The sequence below is a fragment of the Canis aureus genome, chromosome 28 (assembly GCF_053574225.1).
Source record: "Canis aureus isolate CA01 chromosome 28, VMU_Caureus_v.1.0, whole genome shotgun sequence".
Taxonomy (NCBI): domain Eukaryota; kingdom Metazoa; phylum Chordata; class Mammalia; order Carnivora; family Canidae; genus Canis; species Canis aureus.
The window spans coordinates 5,135,847-5,159,752 of record NC_135638.1 but is presented as its reverse complement, the minus strand read 5'-3'; the positions used below and the strand labels follow the sequence as shown (position 1 = coordinate 5,159,752).

The window sequence follows — 23,906 nt, the reverse complement described above, 5'->3', positions numbered from 1 at the left end:
GAAGGAATAAGTATCAATCAACATGCTACTCTTTACCTTTGCTTTTTCTTTTTCCTGTGGTCTTATTCCTCTCCTGTCTGTGATAACGAGCAGGGCACACTCTATCTGAGGGCATAAATAAGAGCCTTTGCGCATTTGTAGAGGTAGGTCCCATGTTTAATTAGGCAAATAGTGATTGATAATGATTCCTACTGAGCGGTCAGTGGATGAGCTAAGTTATGAGCTAAGTTTAAATTTTGTTTAAAGTTCTAATTTGCTGTTTGGGGCCAATGGAAGCAGAGCCTGAACCTACTCTTAACTTCTTAGCCCTCCTTTCTGTGGGAGAAACAGGAAAGCAGAAGGAACTAGTGGAGTGCCTGGCACACAGTAGGTCCTCAATATATGCTGGTTGACTGGGAGAAGGAGGAGTTTGAAATCTCAAATACCATCAGTGTTCATTTACAGCTGCCCATATGGAGTACTCAGAATGAATCATTTCTGCTTTTTGGAATCCACATCCTACAAGGCTACTTTTGCATGAAGCCTTGAGCCATCACTCCAGAGATATTTGCTTCTTATAAATCCCCATTTGTCTGCCAGTCCAATCCTTGGCAGTCAGAGACGGGCTCCTAGAAACAATGGAGAGTATTTTCCTTACATTGTATCACCCACTACAATGTTGAAACCTTGCAGTGGGAACTGCATTTGAATAAGTATGTTTTAAAAAGTTTCCCTGAACTGAGACCGTGCTCTATAGTTATTATTTCATGTAATAAATATGAATATAGATCTAAAGGTGAAACTTGGAAACAAATCCTATCCCTGAATACCTTTTTTTGAATATATTAAAAATTACTTGGTAGCAATTCTCTTTTTTGCTAACAATTATTGCTATAAGTAAATGTTCGGTGTTCATTCTGTCCACTCACCTCTTTTTATCTTTAAGCAGCAGTCTTAAAAATACATAATTTCCCTTACACTTCCCTCCAGGGCTAACTGAGAAACAACCATATTCCCACGTTTTTGTAGCCACCATAGGGGAAAATCATGGGCATTTTATTTTTATTTTTTTTCGTTAACGTATAGTGTATTATTAGTTTCAGAGGTAGAGTTCAGTGATTCATCAATTGTATGTAACATCCAGGGCTTGTTACATCACGTGCCCTTTTTAATGCCACGGGGATCTTAAATAGCAAAATGACTCCAATTAAGAATTTATTTCCTCAGAGAATTTCATAATCATTCATGGATTGAAGTTTATTTGATAGACTGTGCCTACTTACAGTGAAGCAATCTTCTCTTACGTGGCCGGAGAGCCATATCACTCCTTAGAGGGACTTCGGACATGGTCTATCGCTGCTTAGAAATAAGTCATTTCACATGAGGGAACTGTGGCCATAAAGACATCAGCAAAGGGATCCCTGGGTGGCGCAGCGGTTTGGCGCCTGCCTTTGGCCCAGGGCGCGATCCTGGAGACCCGGGATCGAATCCCACGTCGGGCTCCCGGTGCATGGAGCCTGCTTCTCCCTCTGCCTGTGTCTCTGCCTCTCTCTCTCTCTGTGACTATCATAAATAAATAAAAAAAAAAAAAAAAAAAAAAGACATCAGCAAATAAGAGCTCGTGGTTCATGACATCCTGAGTAAATTTTTTTCCCCTTCGGTAAGTTCAGAGGCAGATTTTCTATGAACAAGTTAAAACTTAGTTTTTAGGGTCTCTCACATAGCTCCCTTCCAGGCCCAATAGACAAGCCCCAGCAATGAGATCTTTTCCTTGAAATGTGACCTCCAAACTATAAGCTTCAGACATCACAAAACAGGGCTCTACCTCTGGGCATATCCCTGGAGGGAGTAGTGGGATAGAGTGGAAAGAGTGCTGTTGAGAATGCCTAGAGGCCTCAATTTGAGTCTGTCTTTGGCGCAGTCTTGTGAATATTCTTTCAAAATCATTGAAGATGATTGCCAAGTTTCATCAGTTTGTGTCTCTGTGGAATGATAGGTCATTAGCCCATCCATCCCCTCTTCCCCTCTGAATTTTGTAATAATTACCTGAAGTCACGTTCAAATGATTAAAAGTTAGAGTTCAGAAGTCATCAGTAATTAAATGAAACATATGAAAACTGAAAAGTGTTTGGAATTAGTCTTGTTAAACATGAGGTCACCGCTGCCTTCTGCCAGTCAACCAAGTCAGCAGCAGAAATCTCGAAGAACTCTCCCTAACTCACGTCTGTCTCTGCTTCTCCTACAGAGGAAGCTTCACAGCCATGCCCAAGTGAGAAGTGGTTTTTAATCCTGGATTGCAGCGGAGTAACTTTCTTTGACTATTCTGGAGTCTCCATGCTTGTTGAGGTATTTACATGGCTTGTGTTTGGACTGATTCTTAACCTTTTCTTTGGTCAACAGGAGTTTTCACCAACTACTCTCAGCCCCGGGGTCTTTGACTCCACCTGTTTCAGTACCCACCTCACCCATTCTCCCCAGAGGACATAGGACTTTAGGCCTCCCACTGCCATAGATTCTCTGCAGGAGATCCCATCAAGCTTCCGGTGTGTATATGTAGGGGCCCAGGTGGTGGTGGTGGGTAATCACATGGGCTGGTCAGAGAGAACAGGACACAGGCTTGAGATGTGGTGGGCATAGCACATGCTGGGCAGTCAGCATACAGGCTTCTGGGAAGAAGAGTCCCCTCCGTGAGAAAGTGCCTCTGGTGATGGCAGGATGGTTTCTCTTACCCCCATGGATGGTGTAGTTTGACCAGATACCATATCTGATCCCTCAAATGGTCCCCAGTGCAGGCGCTTTTCTCCATTCTGTTGGGTGATGGGGCTTACTTTTCTACTCTGTGATCTCCATGGTGTCTCCATGGTCCTGGTGTGCAAAAAATAAAACTGCTTATTTCTTTAAAATAAATGTAGCTTACAAGACATTTCCACAGAAGGAAGAACACCTAATTTTTCCAATTCAAGGAAATCTCAGACACTTCTGGCATATTTTCCTCTACTTTTTTTTTGGGGGGGGGTGGGATGCTATGTCAACAATAAATACCATGTCAACTAGGTCTCCTTTGTTCTCTCCCTCAGTGTCTTAAATTTGTTGGGGAGGGTCTTGAGGATGGAGCAGCATCTGTTCCTCAACCATCCTTAGTCCTCCACCAGCTTCTGCTGCACGGAGCTCAGCTTACCTGTGTCTGGGTGTCTGCTCCCCACGGGTTCTCTATCCTCACCGCACACTCTCCCGCATGGGTGGCTTTCTATTCTGCCAAAAACGTAATCAAAATCCTGTGAACAATTTCTGGAGCTCTTTCTCTGCTTATCTCCCTCATTTCCATTACTCTCTCCCACGGATTTCACCCACCCAGTCCTTCCTGAACTGTCTTCCGTCTGCTCAGCTCAGTGAAGCTCTTGCATTTTACTTAGGCGTCCATCACACTCTGGCCCAGAAGCTGCTTTGTGCAGAAAGCTGAGCTCTCAGAGAGCTTGTCTCATCGATTTTCTTTCTCTCAGGGGACTCGGTCCTCTGCTCCCTGTCCCCACTGTCTGAAAACAGTTTGTGTATCTTTGTTCGGTTGCCTACATATTTATGGAGGAGGGGATAGTCTTGTGTTAGGTACTCGTCAGGGCAAGAAGCAGAAATTGGAAATAGACTTTTAAAGAGGGAAGATCAGTAGTTTCTAAAGGGCTTCACGTTGCAAGTGTTGGTTGTTTTCTGTGGTGTTGTGTAACTGTGCTATTTATAAATATAAATCGGAAATGTCTGACCTTCCAAATTCAAGATAGTGCAGGGTCAAAAAAAAAAACAAGAAATATAGCACAAAGGTCAACTTTCCTATCACTTTCCTACGAAGATAGGGATGAGAAGATGGGGAGGGGAAGCTGCTCAGTGTGTGACAGTCAGACGTGGTCCCAGTCCTGTCACACTAGCCATGAAGTGTTGGGGAGCTCATTAACCCTCCTGGGTCGCATTGTATTCACCTCATAAAAATGAGGGGGTGATTTTGTTTCAGTATGAGCAGATAATTAGAAAGCAAAAATGCAAAAACAGTTGAGTTTTAAATATCCTGGACTTCAGTCTAGTGGCTATTTTGGGTATGTCACCCCTTTTTTCTACATAATATGCTTTTGTTTTCTTGTTGCTCACTATAAAGACTGCACAATTTGGCATAGTTCAACCTAAATATGTCATATTTTCTTGTATCTAAATCTGGACTGTAGACAGATAGTTCTTCATGGGAGGGCTCCCTGTGTTCCGTATTTCTATTTCCTCTGTGTCACCAAGATCTAGAACAGTGCTCCTCAGTGAATGTGCAGAAGGCTCACCTGGGGTGCTCTTCGACAACACAGTCTTTTGGGCCCTGGTTTGGGTCCAGGAATCTTTATTTAAACAACCACGAGTGATTTTGAGGCAAGTGGTCCAAGATCATATTTTGGAAAACACTAGATTAGGATTGTCCATTTACTGGAAAAGACCAAGATATACAGTTTTTGTTTGATTGTATTTCACATTTATTTTGAATATTCTCAAATGTTCACTAGCTGTTCTCTTTTTATATTGCAAATCGGGATTAGAGTTAGTAGACAGGAGGAAATGGTTACTTATTCCCATTGAGTTTAGGATCAGAAGTTGAAAATCCAGAGGAATCCAAATAATTCAGGTACTGAGCATGTTGAGAAAGAGTTTTTTGTTTTGTTTTGTTTTTTTCTTCTTTCCATTTGTCTTCACAGTTTTAAAATACACAATAGAATTATGGGATAAATCAACTGATGCATTTTATTTTCAAATTAGCAGAAAATAACGTTTGCCCATGGCTTGGTGTTTTGTCTCACCAGCAATTTTGTGTCAATTTGCCCTTTTTAAATTTCCATATTACTATTTGGTTTATTTCATCATGGTTACAGTAAATTATGATGTATATTAAGAACATTGGCTTTAAAGATAGATAAATTCTGGGTCCAAATAGTAGCGGTATAATGAATTCCATGATCTAGGCTTAAGTATTTGCTTTTCTGTAAGCTGGCAGTAGACATACCCACTTCATCAAGTTATGAAGCTTAGCAATGATGTATTGCAAAGAAAGCACACAACAAAGTTTCTAGAAATTAATATGTACTCATAATTCTAGCTTTTATTATTTGTTTTTAATTTGCAAAAGTCATTTCTTAAGATGCAAGTAATATCATTGTGACTAATAATAATTTTTTAGTTGCAGCCACTGAAAGAGGGTCCAGATAAAGAGCCACAGATTCTCTGGAGCCATGAATGTCTTCCCGCTTCCTAACATTTCTGGATTATTTCCTTAGTCACTGTAGTGTTAGGAACATTCCCACATTCCCCTTTGAGTTATAGGTTGAAGAAATGGAGTGACTTGTGTTTATTCTTCTCTTTAGGACACTGGGGAGGTCAAAGAACTGGAGATTACGTTTATCAATATGGATAAGCCACCTGTAGCAATGTGTTTGTGCTTCCTGAGCTTGAGAAAAAGTCAAACACTGAACAGTCACCTTGAATTAATCCTTTTAACTTATAAAAACAGTAGCCATTCATTTTGGCAAAGTCTCAGTCCGTGTATTGTTTGTTTGTGTGCTTGTTTATTCATGCTCAGAGTGGGTTATTTTGTAATTATTTTGTAATCTCCTGTTATTTTGCAGTTCTTCTCACACATAACTGCTTACTTCAGGAACAATACAAGGGGGAACATTTGGAGTGTTGTGTAAATGCTTTCTATATTTTATATGTGAGATACTTCTCTATTACATAACCAGATCCATCCTACTGTTGATAAAACTTCTCAATTTATTTTCACTGAGTTTCATGGGTTGACTTTGATCAAGTCATGATCCATCTAGTCCTAGATTCCCAGGATCTACTATCCTGGGAATTTGAATCCACCTCTATCAAATGCTAAAACTTCAGATTTAACCTTATATAGCTTTTTTTCTGCTCTGAATTTAAATCAGGGCCTTCAGTAAGTTGTCCCTACATGGTATCTTCTAGGATGTGAATGAGGCAAGACTCTAGAATATGTCAAGCAAATTAGTTAGGATCCCTCATCTTGCAGGACCTTTAAAAATAGAAGTTGGAAAAAAAAAAAATAGAAGTTGGGCGATCCACCTTGGCTTCGATTATTTTGGTTCTCAGCTTACCGTGCACCGATGGGATCTGAGAGTCCATGAATATGTGCAGATTGTTGTAAAATATTAAACTAAGCAGTAGGTCGGCAGTTTTCATCACTTTATAAATGGGTCCTCGACTTCCAGTAAAAGAGAACAACTTTCTGTCATCTTATAGGGAAATAAATGTGTTTAATGTTTATTAGAGAAGTTTCATTTATTACATGAAAATGTAGGGGGCCAGACTTAGTTGCAGGAAAGGTAAATACCCTGCTGCATTAATCTCGGGCTGGCGAAGTCTGCGGGGTACGCCTGACTGTGTAGCAATACCTCCCTCTGGTGGTCTGACATCATAAACTTTGGCTTTTTGTTGTTTTTAACTAGAAATTCTCCTTTCATCTTCAGCCCATCTTTTCCTTTCCTGCCTGCTATCCTGAATTAATTATGAATATACCATTTTAAATCTTCCAGGTTTACATGGACTGTAAGAGCAGGAGTGTGGATGTATCGTTAGCCCATTGCACAGGTGAGGGAAGATTCCGGGCTAACCTTGAATGTGATCCTTCTGCTGTTCCATCTGTCCTTATGTTACTTATGTTTTCTCGTAGCTTCCTTGATGAAAGCCGTGAAGTACTGTGGAAACCCAGACTCAGAGAAACCAATTTCTTTTGAATCAGTATCTGCTGCGTTAAGTAACATCTATTCAAATAAGGTGAGCCATGCAAGCTGGCCTGCAGGAGTCATTAGACAAATTAGAATGTAGAATCAAAGGCTTTGCATTTTTTGGTATTAGCTTATCACCCCACTGGTATTTAAAACCTATTACAATTTTCCCCTTCCCAGAGCCCTCTGCTACGGTAAAGGAATGTTTCCGTTCCTTACTTGGATCAGTTATGAACATTGTTTAATAATTTGGGTCTTTTAACAATATCATAGCTTAGAGGATTTAGGGATCACCTATTAAGTGCAAACTGCTTGCTTGTAAAGTAGATGCTTCTTCCAGGATCTACTATCCTGGGAATTTGAATCCACCTCTGTCAAATGCTAAAACTTCAGATTTAGCCTTATATAGCTTTTTTTCTGCTCTGATACCCTTACTCTGAGTTCATATTGCCATCTTTGGAAACATTATTTGCAGAGCCCAGAACTGCCATGATATGAAGTGTCAAAGTAATCCTCCAAATACTGGGCTTTATAGTTAGTTTTAGAGCTGTTCCTAGAGCTTTGATTTCCTGAAAATTTTCTTTGACTTTGAATCATTCTGCTTTTCCTCATCCCTAGAACAGCATTTGGTGCTTCCCAGAGTCATCCCTATCCTATTCAATCACAACACTATGTATTTACAAATTAAAATAATAATGCACTGATTATTATTACTATTATTATTATATACATTTATTGAATGTTCATTATATTGCAGGAATAGCCTAAGAGCTTTACCTATATTAGTTCATTAGGCTTGCCACAACCTTGTGAGGTAGAGACTATTATTTAACCTCTTTTAGAAATGAGGAAACTGAGGCCCGGGCAAATTATATCATTTGTAAGTGGAGAGAGCCGGTTTCAAAGGCAGCAGTCTGACCTTGGACTTGGAGCTTGCAGCCACCATCCTGTCTTGCCTCACAGAATGCCTGTCTGCTTAACTTGGCTGGACAGCTTGCATCAGCTGTTACTGTTCTTTGATTATAGTACCAATTTAAGCGTCGAACATGTGCTTATTTCTTCCTCTTCTATTTTAGAATTTGAGCAAACTCAGTGATCACAGTGAAGTCTGAGACCTTTTTCCTGCAATACAGCTCCTGCCTTAGTAACTGCCCTGAAGAGGCCATTCTCTGGCATTTTGCACAACCACTTTTGGCGTTGAGATCCTACAGATGACCTCTGCTTTAAGTATGATGTGACTTCATAACCACATAGCCACTGGTCAAGATTCACCAGCGGTTCTTTCTACTCTTTGTTAGTAAACAGATTTACTTAGTAGGTTACCGTATAGTTATTTTATAAAAACCGGTACGCATTTCGTTTTAGTGTACTGAAAGTTAAAACCTGAATTTATTTCCTTTGCCATGGTATTTTGTGTTTTATTTCTGTTTTGTTGTTAAGTCAACTTGCAAAACCGAGAAACCCTTTGTCATAAGAGATTTAGAACATTTGCAAGCCATTTGTAAAAACCCAGGATCATCTGTAACTAATACATAAAAACAACTTAGCAAATGTGCCATTTCCCCCTCCAAAAAACCAAAAAAGCCATTAAACATCGGTAAGATTAAATGTTTCTTTATACAATATGATACGAAATTCACCGAAATTAAGTCAAACAAAAATGAATGACAAACTAGAAGGCATTGTTCGTCATGTCTTTCCATGCAAGGAAGTCTTCAAGATTATTTTCCAGATAAGTATCCCAGTGAAACCAAGTTCTTGACATTAGTCTTTTTACTCTGAATATTAGAAATGCTTAGCCCTAAATTCTGCATTTCAACCCAATGAAGTCTGTTTTTACCTTACGTTTTATTGGAGCTGGAGCGTATGAAAGTTGCACCTTTTATATTTTGTTATAAATGATGTTTAGACGAGAAAATAAATACCACCAGTAGAATAGCTTTGTGCTATTCTAAAATACAATTATCTGTAGTAGTTTGGGACTTTCTTATTTCACAGAGACAGTCGATATAATGTAAGACATTTATCTCTCTATATTCATTTAGATAGATAAGTCTCCATAGTATGTTTTTCCTTTTCTTTTCCTAGAGTAGGACTTAGATATGTGATTATCTATAAACATGCCAAATCAACAGCATAATTGACAAACACCATAGGCCAGGGTGACTGGTATAAATTGTTGCTTTCATGCTTGTACGTATATTTTCAATCGTGTACAATTACCCAGAGTTTCATATTTTTATCAGACAGTTTGATACAAAGAAATCTCATTTTCAAAGATAAGTCTGGTTAAGTTTGAAGGTATTGGAACTGTTCTTGAAATTACCAGTGTAACAGAGAGCCAGGTACTTTAAAGTGAATTTGAAAAGTAGGTTGAAAACAGAACTTAAAGACTGGTCATGTGGGTATTTTTGTGGGCATCTGTATGAGAATTTGCCTGCCAAGTGATATACTGTCCCTAGCAAATGTGTGGTAAACATTCATATGGCCCTTAATTTTCACATTAAACCATAGGTAGGACAATGTAATAAAATGAAGGGGAATAATACATGTTTTGAATCTCATAACTTACCTCCCCCCGCCATTTCAATTTTGGTTGACATGAGCTAAAAAGAAAAGTCTTTGTCCTAAAGGAAGCCTCATCACATCCTTTCATCACTAAATTGGATTGAAGTGAGTGAGGACAACTTTCATTCTCTTTAAATATCATTCCAAGAAAAAGTGGAGGTAACAGGTGGAGGTAAAATTTCCTTAGAGAAAGGAGTTTCTGTCTGCTTTGTCCATTTAAACTATCCCAGTGGTGGATGGTGGCAACATTTACCATCCATAACCCATTGATGTTGGCACATAAAGGTGAGTCAAAGAAAGTTAAGGAAAGAAAATATATTTTGCTGTGTATAAATTGATACTTTGCTGTCCAGCTTTAGCCTATCACTGAATTCATGCACTGCAGGCATTTTATAATTTGTAAGAGATTGTGGGCCATGGATGAGCTCAAATTCATTACAGTTAATCAATGGATGCTTTGTTCTATTTTATTGTTAAAGATGACACAGTATTGTCTGAGCAGGTGTATTTGAATGCATTTCAGTATTTATAGTAGAAGTTTAGTGGATAAAACTTGAAAGCCAATAACTTAAGTGTCGAATGTTAATACTATTTTCCAAGTAAGGGAAGACCACGCACTGGGTAACGATCTTTGTTCTGTCTTCTTCTGCATGCCAAGGTCACAGTGACTTAACCTGGAAAAATTTATTGGAATTGAGTTCTGCGTGTCCAAAGTTGAATATGAGTTTTGTACACCCAGATTCTAAAATATACATATTTATTTCAAAGCAAGCATTAACAAAGGAACAATAATATGGTCTTGGTGCTAGAATGTTTCTGGTCATGTTGAATTATTTTTATGAGATCACCTTATTTTTATATATGATAAACTACTTCCGTATTACTTATTATGGTGAAATAAAATTAGAAAAAATTAAAACTGACCTATAAGAGTGTTGAGGACCTAATAGAGTGACATATATAAATTAAGCATAAAATATGAAACCAGGAAAAGACCGTTAACATTACATTTATGCAAATTAAATGCCCTTAAATTTTACCATTTATCTTTCATTTTAAAGGTTATTTGCCCCCGATTATATGATTCAAGTGTTACAAGGTCTAGCTTGAACTACTTTGTGGTAATTTATGTGACAGCTCTCTATTCTATCAATGCGTAATGTAATGAGGAAAGAGATCTTTCTTTTTTAATGAAAACATTAATGTGTTAATACCCTGTATGGATAATGTTTGACATTTAGTGGTTACCAAAATATATTAGTATGTTGTTGAACATACATATGCCTTAGAAATGCACGTTTCTGTCTTCTGTGGGATGATGATCTAATTCGATATAGCATATGCTTTTTGGCAGTGAGTTTGTTGCCAGATTTCAAATAGGGAGTTAAGTGATGCCTTCACAATCCAAAGATTTTTAGTTAAAAATCATGTAGTCTAATATGCCACATTTATTTTTTTATATTTTTCAATGCATTTAATTATCTCTTTTATAATTCTTTGTACTAACTCAGCATGTAACAAGCAATTTACAAGGAAATAAATTGAAATATGATAACTATTATGCTTGAATAGATTTGTGTCCATTATTTCAAAGTATTTACTCTCCTGCTAAGCAAATAATACATATTGCTTTCTTAGACTGACCACTGTGTGTTGAAAATTCTTGGAAGTATGAATTATTCTTGGTAATTTGTTCTTACGAAACATCAAGCTAGGATGGTAAGGATTATACCTTGATTTATGGGCTGCTAATAAGGACATTTTTTTGCTGCAAGACAACATGGAAACAATTCTCTTTCACTGGGTTTATTATTATTTTTGTTATCTTTTATGTTCTAATTTTAATTAATCTGTCTATGTTAATTTTTATTTGTTTGGATTCTTCCTTTATGTGTTATTGTTTGTCTTTCCTGAGTTCTGAGGCCAGGTTCAGTAGTCTTCAGCTTTTTATTTTTATTTATTTTTATTTGTATTTTTTAATTTTTTTTTTTAGTCTTCAGCTTTTTAAATTTTTTTAAAATTTTTATTTATTTATTTATGATAGTCACAGAGAGAGAGAGAGAGAGGCAGAGACACAGGCAGAGGGAGACGCAGGCCCTATGCACCGGGAGCCCGACATGGGATTCGATCCCGGGTCTCCAGGATCGCGCCCTGGGCCAAAGGCAGGTGCCAAACCGCTGCGCCACCCAAGGATCCCAGTCTTCAGCTTTTTAAAGGTTGCTGCTCCAAAGATAAGATAAGGCATGCTTTTAGGTGTTGGAGATACAATGGTGAATAAAACTACAAAAAAATTCCTGTCCTCATAGAGCTTACATTCTAACAAGGGAAAACAGGAAATAGATAAATTTAAAATATACGTATTGATCACATGTGCTAATAATAAGAATAAAGCAAGGAAAGAGAATAGGAAGGATGGTGGAGAGTGGGTGTCCTGGACAAGGTGGCAGGAACAGTGACCAATGGGAGGGTCTTAGTCCGTTCGGGCTACTATAACAAAACATTACAGACTGCAGGGCTTCAACAATAGACATTTATCTCTTAAAGTTCTGTGGGCTGAGAAGATAGGGATGAAGGTGCCAGTTTTTCATGAGAGCTCTTTTCCTGGCTTGCAAATGTCCACCTTGTTGCTGTGTCCTCGCATGGTGGAGAGAGGAGTGCTCTCTGGCATCTCCTTTTGTAAGGACAGTAATCCTATCACTTAGGACTTCACCTTTGTGACCTTATTTAACCATTATTATTTCCTTATAGGAATCTCACCTTATCTCCAAACACCCACATCTCACCTTGGGAGGGGGGGTGGTGGCGGGGAGGTAGGAATTCCACACATGAACTTTGGACGGGGACTATGGACAATACAGTCCATAGCAAGGAGTTACAGATTTCTTATACACTTGAAAAAAATTTTATGTCTGAGAAACAGGCTTCCTAGAATTTTATGTTTAATAAACTATAATGTTTTAATCACAAATTGTGCGGTTAAAGCATTCCAATACAGAGACAGTAGGCTGGCTTAGCCATTGCTAGCCATGTTAAGCACCTTAGATCAGGTTGTGAGTGAGGTGGTCAGAAATGGGTTGGTAGTGGACCAAAGGCTATTTAGAAGTTGCACAGATGTATATTTTGGTGATGGTTCCTAATGATTAGCCATCTAATTAAAGGTTGAATTGAATCATTTAATTTCTTTTTAGCTATCATATGGTTTTAAAGCAAATACCAACAGAGTCATGCTGAATTCTACCATTTGTCACTGAGACCAGCACAGAACAGAGTCTGAGCACTAACTGCAGTGAGAGGCTCCACTTTTTTTTGTTGTTGCTGTTCTTCGGTTTGAGTTTGTTGTTATTTATTTAAGAAAGGAAGGATGTTAGGTTACTGCAAACCACCTAATTGCTCTGAAATGATCTCCTTACTTTCTACTGTTTTAGCCACAGGAAGGTCATATTACTCTAATGCGTCTCCTTTTTGTTCTAAATTATAAAGGACCGCACTCTATCTAGCATAGGAAGCTTTGTAGTATTTTTTCCTTCTGGAGCCTCTGGTTCCTATGGCTGCATTTAGAAATTGGCTGATTAATAAATCCAGTAAGAATACATACTTATTAATTGCTACAGTAAAAAAAAAAAGCTTCAATAATAAAATAAATGAAAATTAAACTAAAATTCTATATTTCCTTTGCTTCTAGAGTTATTTTTTCCCTCTTGGTTTTAAAGTAAGTTCTGCCCTTGTGAGAATAGAAAAGTGAAGAAAGAGAGCCTCTTTTAGACTCTAATGTGTTTTCCAGACCAGCTTCCATATTTAAGCCCCCTGTTCCTATACCTCCTTACACTTTGATTTATATCCTACAGAGTTCCCAAGCTTCCCTATTTTCTTAAATTTATAGTAAGGGAATTACTGTTTAAATAAAGGTGCCTTTACTCAGGCTGACAAAGCCTGAGAGAGGGCAGGGAAGGGAGGGCAGGGAGCGCAGCACCCAGGCACTGGGTGGGTTTGGAGGTGAAAGAAAGATGCAGGATGAGGGCAGGGGGTCCGTGAGGAGGAGGATGGCTGACATGATTCACTCCATGGCGGTATGATTTCGGCAGGATCTGGATGTCTCCTGAGTCCGCTTATTTGCTTTACCAGCCTTTTAAGGGATTTGAAGTTCTCATCATGAGTCATTTATTGAAGCTGGACTAAACGTTCTAAGAAAGGAAAAACCATGTAAGCCATTGCCATGCATTGTGTTAGCCTTAGGAAGAACTAGTTCATCTCATCAGCTTCTAAGACTGTCATAGTTTTGATGGGGGAGGCTGGTTTGAAATTGTTTGGAACTCAGGGTGCTGCAGAGGGCAGGGTTAGGAGCGATGGTGTTGTGTTAGGAGGCAGGCTGGTGTGCCCCGGGGGCAGTGGGTGGGGGGAGATGGCGATGTTGGGGAGGAGGGCTGAGCCTTATGCCCCTGGCATTCTTGGATGATCAGGGCCCTCCTTGTTCCTCACGCCAAAGACACAGACACAGTGGAAGTGGGGTTCATGAAGCCAAACAATTCTTCCCACATCGCAGCTTTTCCTGGGGCTTGGACCTATGCCTTTTGCTTTGGCTCTGGAATTAAAATTTGAGAATAGCAGTGTGACTGCCAAAAACGGGATTGACATAGCATTCTTGTCTAGTGTAAACCTTTTCTCTTTTTTTCAGTTGCCTCTCTTCACATTGCCAATGAAAATATTGAAGTAGTAAGGGTCTCGCTTGACAGAGTAGAGGTTTTATCAATTAAAACCAATCACATGATGGTGCCAAATTTCTCCTAAATCTTAGTCGAAATGTGATCCTTATGATATCTGCACCAGAATCACCGTAGGTATTTGCTAAATATGCGGATTCAAGCCTACTGCCCAAGACCCAGCGAATCAGAAGTTCTTTGAGTTGGGCTTGGGAAGTAAAGATTTTTAACAATCATCTCTCTGCTTTCGTTTTGCACCCTACAGTTTGGAATCATAGTCACAAAGGCTATCTTTAGTCTGATATTTGAAAGAAACCCTGTACTCTGTTAGGCACCTATGTGTTCATCGCTTGCTCTATTTAGGATTGTGCGTTGGCCGCTACGTATTGTAGATACGTCAAATTCACCATAGCTGTTGGTCAATATGAGTTTATGAGAGTCCGAAAGTATCTGAAACATATTATCCCTACTCATCTATTCCTGGGTGAATTTCCTAAGCCTGGAAGTTTGTATTTAATATCATTCATCAGGGAATATTTTAGTGTCCTTCTAGTTTCACAAATTTATACCATTTCTGACAGGTACTGATGCAGTCATGTAAGAAAATGGTCCCATCCTCCCGGCTGCTTCTCGCACATTGCCATTAGAAACATATTGTAAAAGAGAGAGCGAGAGAGATTTCCCTTCTAGCCTCAGGCTCCGTGGGTAATTATTTTCTTTCAACACCTTCATTGAAATTCCCTGTGTAATGCTACCAGAGTGAATTATAGTTAAACCTTTTATTCTGCACATATGGAACTGGGATAAAGAGATGGTGCCAGCAATATTACTCAGCTACTTTCAGTTTGGGGATTGAGGCTGATGTAAACCATCATAACTAGAGAGAAAATAATATTCAATTATGAATCACCGCCAGATGTGTGAATGTATGTCTTTGGGTTTCATTTTTCTAGAATATGCTTAGTGTAGTATATTTCCTATCTACTTGTTAAGTGGTTCTCTTTCTACGAGTAATAGATTTAATTGCCTTACATATTCCAAAGATCAAAAATTAATAAGATACGTATTTGGACTCCGTCTCACAATCAAAAAAAAAAATCAGAAACTGTTCTAAAGTAAATGTTATGTAACAATGTTCTGCAACCCAAGTCCCAGAGGCACTGTGAAGGAGGGTCCCCACTGCACAACTTCCAATGTGTCTCTTGTCCAGGGTCAACCATTCAGCTTGACACCAATGTGAGGGAGAGAGGGGGTAAAATAGAACAGGGCGTAATAATTGCTAGAAAAATTGCTTGCAATATGAGTGAAACTGGAAGGGTACCTAATATGTGTGGTCCTGACATCCTGGATCCCAACCCTGTGTTACAGACCACAAGATTGTGTGGTATCCAAATGAGGTAGCTGGAAGAGGATCACATCTCTCTTTTTTCTTTTTTATTCTGTTTTTATCTCTTTTTGTAATTTAAATTCAAGGTAACATGTAGTGTATTATTAGTTTCAGGGGTAGAATTTAGTGATTCATTGGTTGCATATAACACCCAGTGCTCATCACAAGTGCCCTCCTTAATGACCATCATCCAGTTACCCCCTCCCCCTGATCCCCCTGGCCTCCAAGCGACTTCGGTCTGTTCCCTAGAGTTAAATGATCACATCTCTGCAGATTGGTGCCTGTAGCCTGAGGTGGGTCTCAAGGCTTTCACTTCTCTGTGCTCATCTACCATTCCTATTTTCCAGTATTTTCAACCCCCTTCTAAAACCCATTCCTAAGGGTCTTCCAGAGGTAACCATACCTCCACTTTCAGGAAGCCATTATTCATTTTATCCATCAATTTCCTACTGATCCTGCCACCTAAACATATATCCACCCAAGCCCTCATGCACGTGTATCGTTTGAGCGTCAGTGGATGAGTTCTCTTTCTTCTAATCAAGATTTAATCTGCCACATGGAGTTTTTCTCCTCCCTACCTTGCTTTGTTAGTTTTTTATTTTTTATTAATTCAAAACTTCCCCCTTGCCTTTCCATCTTATTCCATCAGTTAATTCTTTTTCCCAGTGTTTTCAACCTCTTTTACTTGATTGAATATAACCTTGGTCTATAAAGAAATCTTATTCCATTCCCTCAAAAAAAAAAAAAAAAAAAAAAAAAAAAGAAAGAAAGATAGAAAGAAAAGTCCTCATCTAGCCCTGCTTGCTTTTTCTGCCTTTTCTCTCCACTTATCTTCAGCCTCTGCTGAATAAGTTCCACTCCAATGTGTTGAGATGGTAGTAGTCAACGTTTGCTGCTGAGTTAGTGACAAACAGGGCTAGACAGGGCTAGGTAGGGGGCCAGGGAATCAGGCTTACAGAAAAATCCCAAATGCTGAGCTGTAAGGAAACCAGAGATAAGGGAGCAAGCCAGACCACCCTCCCCTAGGTGAGGGCGGGGAGGGTGTTGTTTTATGACAGTCATCTGTGACCAACAAAGAATAACCAGACCCCAAAGAAGAAGTAAGCCATTGAAGATGTTATCACCAACCTTAACTCAAATCAAGACAGCACAAGAATCTTAAGGCCACAGGCTTCCGTGTCAGTTCTCAATAAAAGACCAACCCCACAACCCCTGTTGGGACCCTTCTCACCCCTGAGAGCTTTCTCTGTATCTTTATGTAATAAACTTCTACCCCTTTGCTCACTCTCCTGTGTCTGTGAGATTCATTCTTTGACTCCGTGAGACAAGAAGCCAGCTCTCTCATCATATCACTGCCTCCACTTGCTCTTCTCTGGCCTTGGCTATCTGATCTTTTCCCCCCATCACAGTTTTAAAGGATTCTAGAAAAAAATCATCATTCACTTCCACATTCCCAAACTTAGTGGCTACTTTTCAATCCTCCTCTTACCGATTTTCTTTGCTTTTCATGCTCAACCACTGTTGACTTCTTAAAATCCTAATTACAATCCTACCTTTTACAAGCACCTGTCTAGCCGTCCTTCTCTAGAGATGAGATGGCTAGCTACCCTTATCCAAAATTTTTGCTCAACACTGGTGATGCCACACAGGCACCAAGAGTATTTGAAAAGGTTTATTACTTACATAATCAGCTTCCTGGTGAGCGTGGGGTGGGCCTCCCGAGCTGGTCAAAAATGATTTAAGAGATCAAGGGAAAGAGACTAGCCTGAGAATTTTAGGGTGGTTGGGGGTGTGGCTGGGGAAAAGGTTGAACTTCCCACCACAACAAAGGAGGAAACACCAGGCTTTCTTATCAGCTTGCCCAGATGTGGGGCAGAAGGAAGGAGTGAGGTATGACGCTTAAAAGCTGTCAGCAGTAGTCAGACATCAAAAATGGATTTATTTACTACAATTTCCCCAATTTCCATTAGATGCCCGCCTGTTCTTTCCCCTAATGTTATACCGACAATATTTTACCCAATTGCTCATTTATATGCTTTTAAAGTCATAGGCTATGTAGGAATTATTATTGTATTCCTGGCCCATTATATGTTATGGTTAATATGTGATTGTTGAAGGGATGAATAAAATGGTTAATCTATCAAAATCAAAACTACATGAAGATACTAAAAATTTAGGAATCAACTAAAGAAAAGAGTTTGGCATCTCTCTTTAGAAGACTCAGGGCCAGAGTGTGGTAGGGCAGGCTGAACAAGGTCAGGGGCTTGAGGTAAATCTAGACCCGTAAACAGAACTTTCCTCATGAGAAAGTTGTTATCTCTGTTGAACAATTTAAACTTGCCAGTTTTTAATCACAATTACATTGCAGTTTCCTAACCTTACCTCCTATCGAACTAATCTCTGCTTTCAAGTGGAGTCAGTAGGCATCTCTAAGGTGCCATCTGAGGGGGAATCAGAAGCTTCCATTCTCCAAACACCTTGTCAATCTGTGAGTTCTCAACATGTCTGCTGATAAAACTCTTCTTTTCTCCTTAAGCGCTAATTCCGTATGTCTTCAGTAAAGATACTGCGCAATGCCCCCCTCCCCAGTCCACAGGAGATATGTTCTAACACCCCCCAGTGGATGCCTGGAACCACAGATAGCACCAAATCCTGTATACTTTTTTTTTTTTTCCTGCACATATATACCTACATGCCTATAATAAAGTTAAATTTAAAAAGTAGGCACAGTAAGAGATTAACAACACTAGTAATAGAACAATCATAACAATATACTATATAAAAGTTATATGAATGTGGTCCCCCTCTCCAAATATCTTACTGTGCTGTACTCACACCCTTCCAGAGATGACATGAGATGGTAAAATGCCTACTTGATACAATGAAGAAAAGCGAACAACCCAGGCATTGTGATGTGGTGTTAGGCTACTACCGACTTTCTGAAGGAGGAGCATCTGCTTCTGGATGGTGTATGATTTTGACCGCTGGTAACTGAAACCAGGAAAAGTGAAAAAACAGGTAAAGGGGAAATACTGCAATATAAAAAGAGAAAATCAAGATATTAACTCATCATTACAATTTACTATACTTTATTACCTGCTAAAAGCCCTGACCTGGGTCAATGGAACTTATAGGGTAGTAGATTTAGGATCAATAGAAAGATGAACTTTTTAGCAGTCAATTGTACTGTATTAATTATCCATTTCTTCTTCAAAAATTACTCCCAAACATGGTGAGTTGCCATTTCTCATGATTGTGTGAGGGGTTAGACTCTGCTGGTCTCCCCTGGGCTCACCCAGGTTACTGCACACAGCTGGTGAGTGGGTCGGGGACTGGGCTCACCTGGGATATACCTGGTGAGTGGGCTCCCTTACCCACGTGGTGCACACTTAGGCTTCCTCATCAGCCTGGTGGTCCCAGGATTCTAAGAGAAGGAAGGCAGCAGCTACAAGCCCCTCTTGAGGTTTCAGCTCAAGAACTTAAATTATGTCCCTTCCACCACAAATCTAGCCCAGTTTCAAGCAAAAGGAGATATAGACTCTACTTCAGGGTGGGAGGAGCAGCAAAACCACTTTGTAGAGAGGGATGTGGGTAATGTTGTAGCCATGAAACAACATACCAGAGTCCACTTCTGATGACCCATATTACTCACATTCTTTCAACATGAAAAATATGTTTACTCTCATCCAGGGACTCCAAAGCCTCACACCAATTACTACACCAGGCTTGAAGTCCGGGATCTCTTGACTAGTGTCTTAGTTCAGTATGGGGAAAGCTCCTTAGAGACAGCTTCTTTTGATGCTGAGAGATGTGAACTAGAAACATAACTGATTTTCCAGCTGCACACTCAACGGAATATGGTAAGATAGGGGCAGAGTAACCATGATGGGCACCTGTGCTCAAAAACAGTAAGAAAGGAGCAAGGAACATAGCCAGCATCCAGGACTTGGTTTCAAATACCAGGGACAGGGAACCAGGGCTCCTTGGAGAAATGGCCGATTCTCCACGAGAGAACCTGGTTAGGGCTGGAGCAGTCTAACCATAAGAAAAAACATCATTAAAACTCAAGTTGAAGGTCTAAGAGCTCCAATTTGTCTTCAAAATACCTTCAAAACACAGCTCAAAATCGTTAAGGTTATCCAATGCAAAGAAAGTTTAACATACGTCACAGTGGGGGAAGCTAAGGAGACAGGTCAGTGACATGTATTGTGGCGCCCTGCGGGGTATCTAGACACAGAACCTAGAACAGTTGGGAAATCAGGACATGAGGAGAACAATAGTGGAGCTTGAACAAACTTTAATTAATGGTTAATGTACCAACCATGGTTCCTTAGTTGAGACAAATGCTTCGTGGTTTTGTAAAATGTTAACAGTTTGGGAAAATGCATGAAGAGTAGATGGGAACTCTGCATTATCTTTGCAATTTTCATGAAATATGAAAACTCCTCTAAAATTAAAAAAAAAAAAAGTTAAATGAAAGTAAAGAAGGGAAGCGAATAGTAGTCAGGATTTTGCAGTAATCCTGAAAGGCAGTTGGGTATGCATCAGCAGGTTGCCCTCCCAAGAGGGCAAGGCTTATTCCTTGACCAGGGTCAGTGCTGCAGCCTTTGGGGGAGGGGGAACTTGTGAATACGTGGCTCTCCCATCTTGGCTCTGCGCTCCAGCCTTTTGGTTCTGTTGGCCAAGATGACTTCTCTTTTCGATCAGAAGTCACTGGTGTTTGTAGCTGAGCAGCTGTCTCAGCCTGCTTCTTTTTTGTAGGAAGTGGAAGATCCAGGGGACTTTTAAAAATTCTTATTTAAATATTCTTAACCATTTCTGTTCCTTTTGGTCCAAGGAGGCAAGGTTTGTGCCAGTACCATTCCCTTAAAATTTACATAAACCTTACGAGGATTGATGTCATGCCTCAAAGGTGACATCCAGGGTTCTTTTGGGCATATAAAAGTGCTGTGGGAGGGGCACCTGGGTGGCTCAGTCAGTTAGGTGTGGGCCTTTGGCTCAGGTCATGGTCCTGGGGTCCTGGGATGGAGCTCCATGTCTTAGGGCTGGCTCCCTGCTCAGTGGGGAGTTGGCTTTTCCCTTTGCCCTTCCTCCACTTCCTGCTTTCTCTCTCAACTAAATAAAATCTTGAAAAAATAAATAAATAAAAGTGCTGTGGGATAACACACTTCCAAATTTTAGAAAGCTTTTTTGACAATTATGAGTCCACTCAACTGAAGTTTTTCTGAGATCTTAACAAAGGGTTTTATAACCAGACTTCCCAAGAGTCTTCTGTGGGAAGGAAATGTTTTGTAATTCAACCCAGCAATCCCTAGGTCTTCTACATTTCCTCTAAATTCTGCTTTCCAACTGAGAAGTTTTCTCTTCGTTCAGCTCTCTTCCCTCATCTGGTGCAACTAAAACAAAAGGCAAAAGCAAAAAACCAAATGGCACTGTCAACAGTGCCTGACTCTCCCCTTAGCCAGACCATAAACTCATTTTCTATATTCCAAGTTGCTGTGGACAGTATTGTCTCAGTTGTTCTGTCTCTATATAACTGAGTTACCTTTTTACCAGGCTCTAACTGTGCATCCTCACTGCTCTTCCGACTGCCACTAATAAGCCACCATCCAGTCCCCTTCTCCTCCTTCCCACCTGCCAACTCCCACTCCCCAGTCTGTGACCTACCGAAACGATTAGTTGCCGCTGCCCTGTCTCATGAATTTCTTAGCAAAATTCTTTGGCCAGGATATCTGCATTGAATCCCCTCTCCTTCCTTGACAAGGAAATGAAAAGGTGCAGCAAAGAAAAACAAATAATTATAATAACCCTAACTTAAGCACTGTTAAAGGGCAATGAAACTTGTCCAGAGATTATTCTCTCCTTCACTTTGATCTCCAGAGGAGGCAAATAGACAATGAAGATGCCTAAACTGATTGAAGATAAAGAGTTGGATGTATTCCTAGGTTATGAGGTAAACCCAAGCGATTCAATTTATAAGATGGTGTCTAAGATGTTCAAAAGTGAAATTTAAATGGTCACTGACTGGTGACTTGCTGTGGCAGCATTGTTTAAAAACTTTACAAGTATCATATAATTTAATGTGTAAAGCAACTTTATGAAGTAGAAAGTCTCATTTGGAGTTTATCTTTTTAAATACTGGTTAAGATGTCCAAAAAATCTGAACATTTGTCTTTAAACATTTCGAGAAGATCCACATTTTCTTCTCTGTGTTTATGTCTATGTGTATCTATTTATATTCTAAGGGCAAAATCAGCTGGACTTGTACATGATTTTGCTTCTGTTTGTGCCTTTTCCCTATCTATGTCACTGGTTTATATCAAAGGCCAATTTCTAAAAGTTATGGATTTACAGAGCTTGACATCATTAGTTTTCAAAGCACAATGTACAAATTTAGAGATAAGAATCTTGGACCATTAAGGGAGATAAGAGTGTATTTAAGAATCTTTCCTTCTGCTCATTTTTCCTATAGTGGTGAAATAAAGATGGGATTGAAAAAAATAGAAGATCATATTATAATATTGTCTTATATCAACTTTTCTGTGGAAACTTTGTAAGTAGCATTTCCTACCGTGGAAACATGCTTGGGTCCAGTGACGTGGAGAATGCTATGTTACCAAATATGTAAAAGCCAATGTATGAGTAGTCTATGGGCTTCTTTAAAATTTCCCAATATCCCAAAGGTCAATGACAATGGTCCAATGTACCATAAGGACACGACCCAAAGTCACAAAGGAGCGAGGTAATGGGAAATAAAAGCTAATAATTGTCCTTACTGGGTTGTACTTTTGGTAGAGGACACTGTCTTAGTCAGCTTGAGGTACCATAACAAAATACCATTGTTTGGGTGGCTTAACCAATGGGAATTTATTTCTCAGAGTTCTGGAGACTGGAAGTCGAAGATCAGGGTACTGGCAGGGTCAGTGCCTTGTGAGGAGAGCTCTCTCCTTGGGCTACTGATGACTGCTTTTCTCAAGTCCTTGTGACCTTTCGAAGGAAAGGTCATGCACTAAGGTGCATGAAGGTGGTGAGAGAGAGGTAGGAAGAAAACTCTCTGCTGTCTCTTCTTACACTTAGTCTTGTCTTGAGGGCTCTACCCTATGACTTCATCTAAACCTAATTTCCTCCTAAAGGCTCTGCCTTCAGATTTCATCATATGGGAGGCTAGGGCCTTCAACATATGCATTTGGGGGAGACATAATTCAGTCCATAGCAGAGACTATAGTTTCCTCCTCTTTCCCCTTCCTTCCTTCCTTCCTTCCTTCCTTCCTTCCTTCCTTCCTTCCTTCCTCTCTTTCTCCATATATCACAGTAGCTGAAAGTTAGAAGCTCCAGTAAAATAGAATGATGATTCCTTTTAGGTTCCAGCCAAGGCCCCACCTAACAAAGCCTCTCTTACCTAACCTCATGTGGTTTTAGCCCTCTCAAGGTGTTAGAACAGGGTGAAGTTTTTATTCCCTAGGCTGGTATGCAGCTAGAGCTGTAAATCCGGTGGAAGGGTTTTGCATTTTCCTTGCTTGATCTGCTTGACCACCAGTTACAGTAGTGCTACTAAGCTGGATGCAGCTGATTGGTGCTTAAGGGCAGTAGTAGCACTAAAGCAACGCTGAAAGGATTGTGTATTACCAAGATTGTGATTGTGAAAGAGACCTAAAAAAACCCCACACAAAACAATCTTAAAAGTCTATATCAAACTGATACTGCAAATCTGTGAGACCTATCAAATGGGCACATAATGGTTAAAATCATAGTCTGAAGCCCTACAGAACCAGTTTTGGATCTTACCTAGACATTGACTCTCTGTGAGGGTGCATTGTCTTCAGTAAGCTAACAGGAGGATCACTCATTAAGTGAAAGAATTAATTCGAGGCAGTTAGCACATTTTTTCCCATCCAATGAATGTTTGTGGAGTACCCACCATATGCCAAATTCTTGCTTATGTGCCGGGTATAGATCAGTGAATGAAAAGGAGCTGGGACCTAACTTTGTGGTGCTTTACCCTAGTAAGGAAGACACAAAACTAAGGCAAGACAACATGCAAATAAATCCTTGCAAATCAAGAAAATGCCCTAAAGAGCAAAGCAAGGCACCACCAAGGTAGGGAACAACACAGCCAGGAAGGAAGAGGGTGGAAGAGGGATTACGGGAGACACTTGGGAGTCTACTCTGGCTGAGGCACTGCAGGAAGGCTTCATGGCAGAGACCGTTTTTAAGTGGGACATTATGGAGGAGAGGATGACACCCAAACCAAAAGCAAGGGTAGGGTGCGGGAAGCAGATCTGGGAGGATTTCAAAAGAGGAAAAATCAGGCACAAAACCTCAGTAGGAAGAAAGAGCTAAGTGTTAAAAGGCTGAGAGAACAGAAGGATAGCCCCTGGGGATGGTGGGGGCCCCCAGAACAAAGCCTGGCAGGGAGGAAGTGTCTACAAATGCTTTTAGTTTTTATTCTTGACGTTTTTGTGAGGAAAAAAAGAAGACAATGTATTAAAAACATCGAGTAAGCTGCTT

At 39.9% G+C, this 23,906-nt stretch overlaps 1 protein-coding gene and 2 long non-coding RNA genes across 4 annotated transcripts in view; 1 reads left to right on the top strand and 2 right to left on the bottom strand.

Annotated features, from left to right (window-relative positions):
- SLC26A7 (solute carrier family 26 member 7) overlaps positions 1-10,875 on the top strand; it is a 113,216-nt gene extending 102,341 nt beyond the window's left edge. Inside the window, exons 16-19 of the mRNA XM_077876295.1 lie at positions 2,225-2,325; positions 6,555-6,609; positions 6,692-6,795; positions 7,823-10,875. Of these exons, the coding sequence (XP_077732421.1) occupies positions 2,225-2,325; positions 6,555-6,609; positions 6,692-6,795; positions 7,823-7,858 (296 nt within the window). The 3' untranslated portion in view covers positions 7,859-10,875. The remainder of the gene's footprint in view (positions 1-2,224; positions 2,326-6,554; positions 6,610-6,691; positions 6,796-7,822) is intronic.
- LOC144300337 (uncharacterized) lies at positions 954-3,673 on the bottom strand. Its single transcript, XR_013366910.1, has 3 exons — positions 3,158-3,673; positions 2,709-2,844; positions 954-1,542 (listed from the first exon to the last, which is right to left on the bottom strand). It is a non-coding gene; the product is annotated as an uncharacterized LOC144300337 (long non-coding RNA).
- Positions 10,876-18,238: 7,363 nt separating the features above from the next.
- Positions 18,239-23,906, bottom strand: part of LOC144300165 (uncharacterized) — a 40,361-nt gene continuing 34,693 nt past the window's right edge. Inside the window, exon 3 of one of the 2 annotated variants that reach the window (XR_013366761.1) lies at positions 18,239-18,430. This is a non-coding gene — a long non-coding RNA (uncharacterized LOC144300165). The remainder of the gene's footprint in view (positions 18,431-23,906) is intronic. The other variant, XR_013366762.1, reaches the window with a different exon arrangement.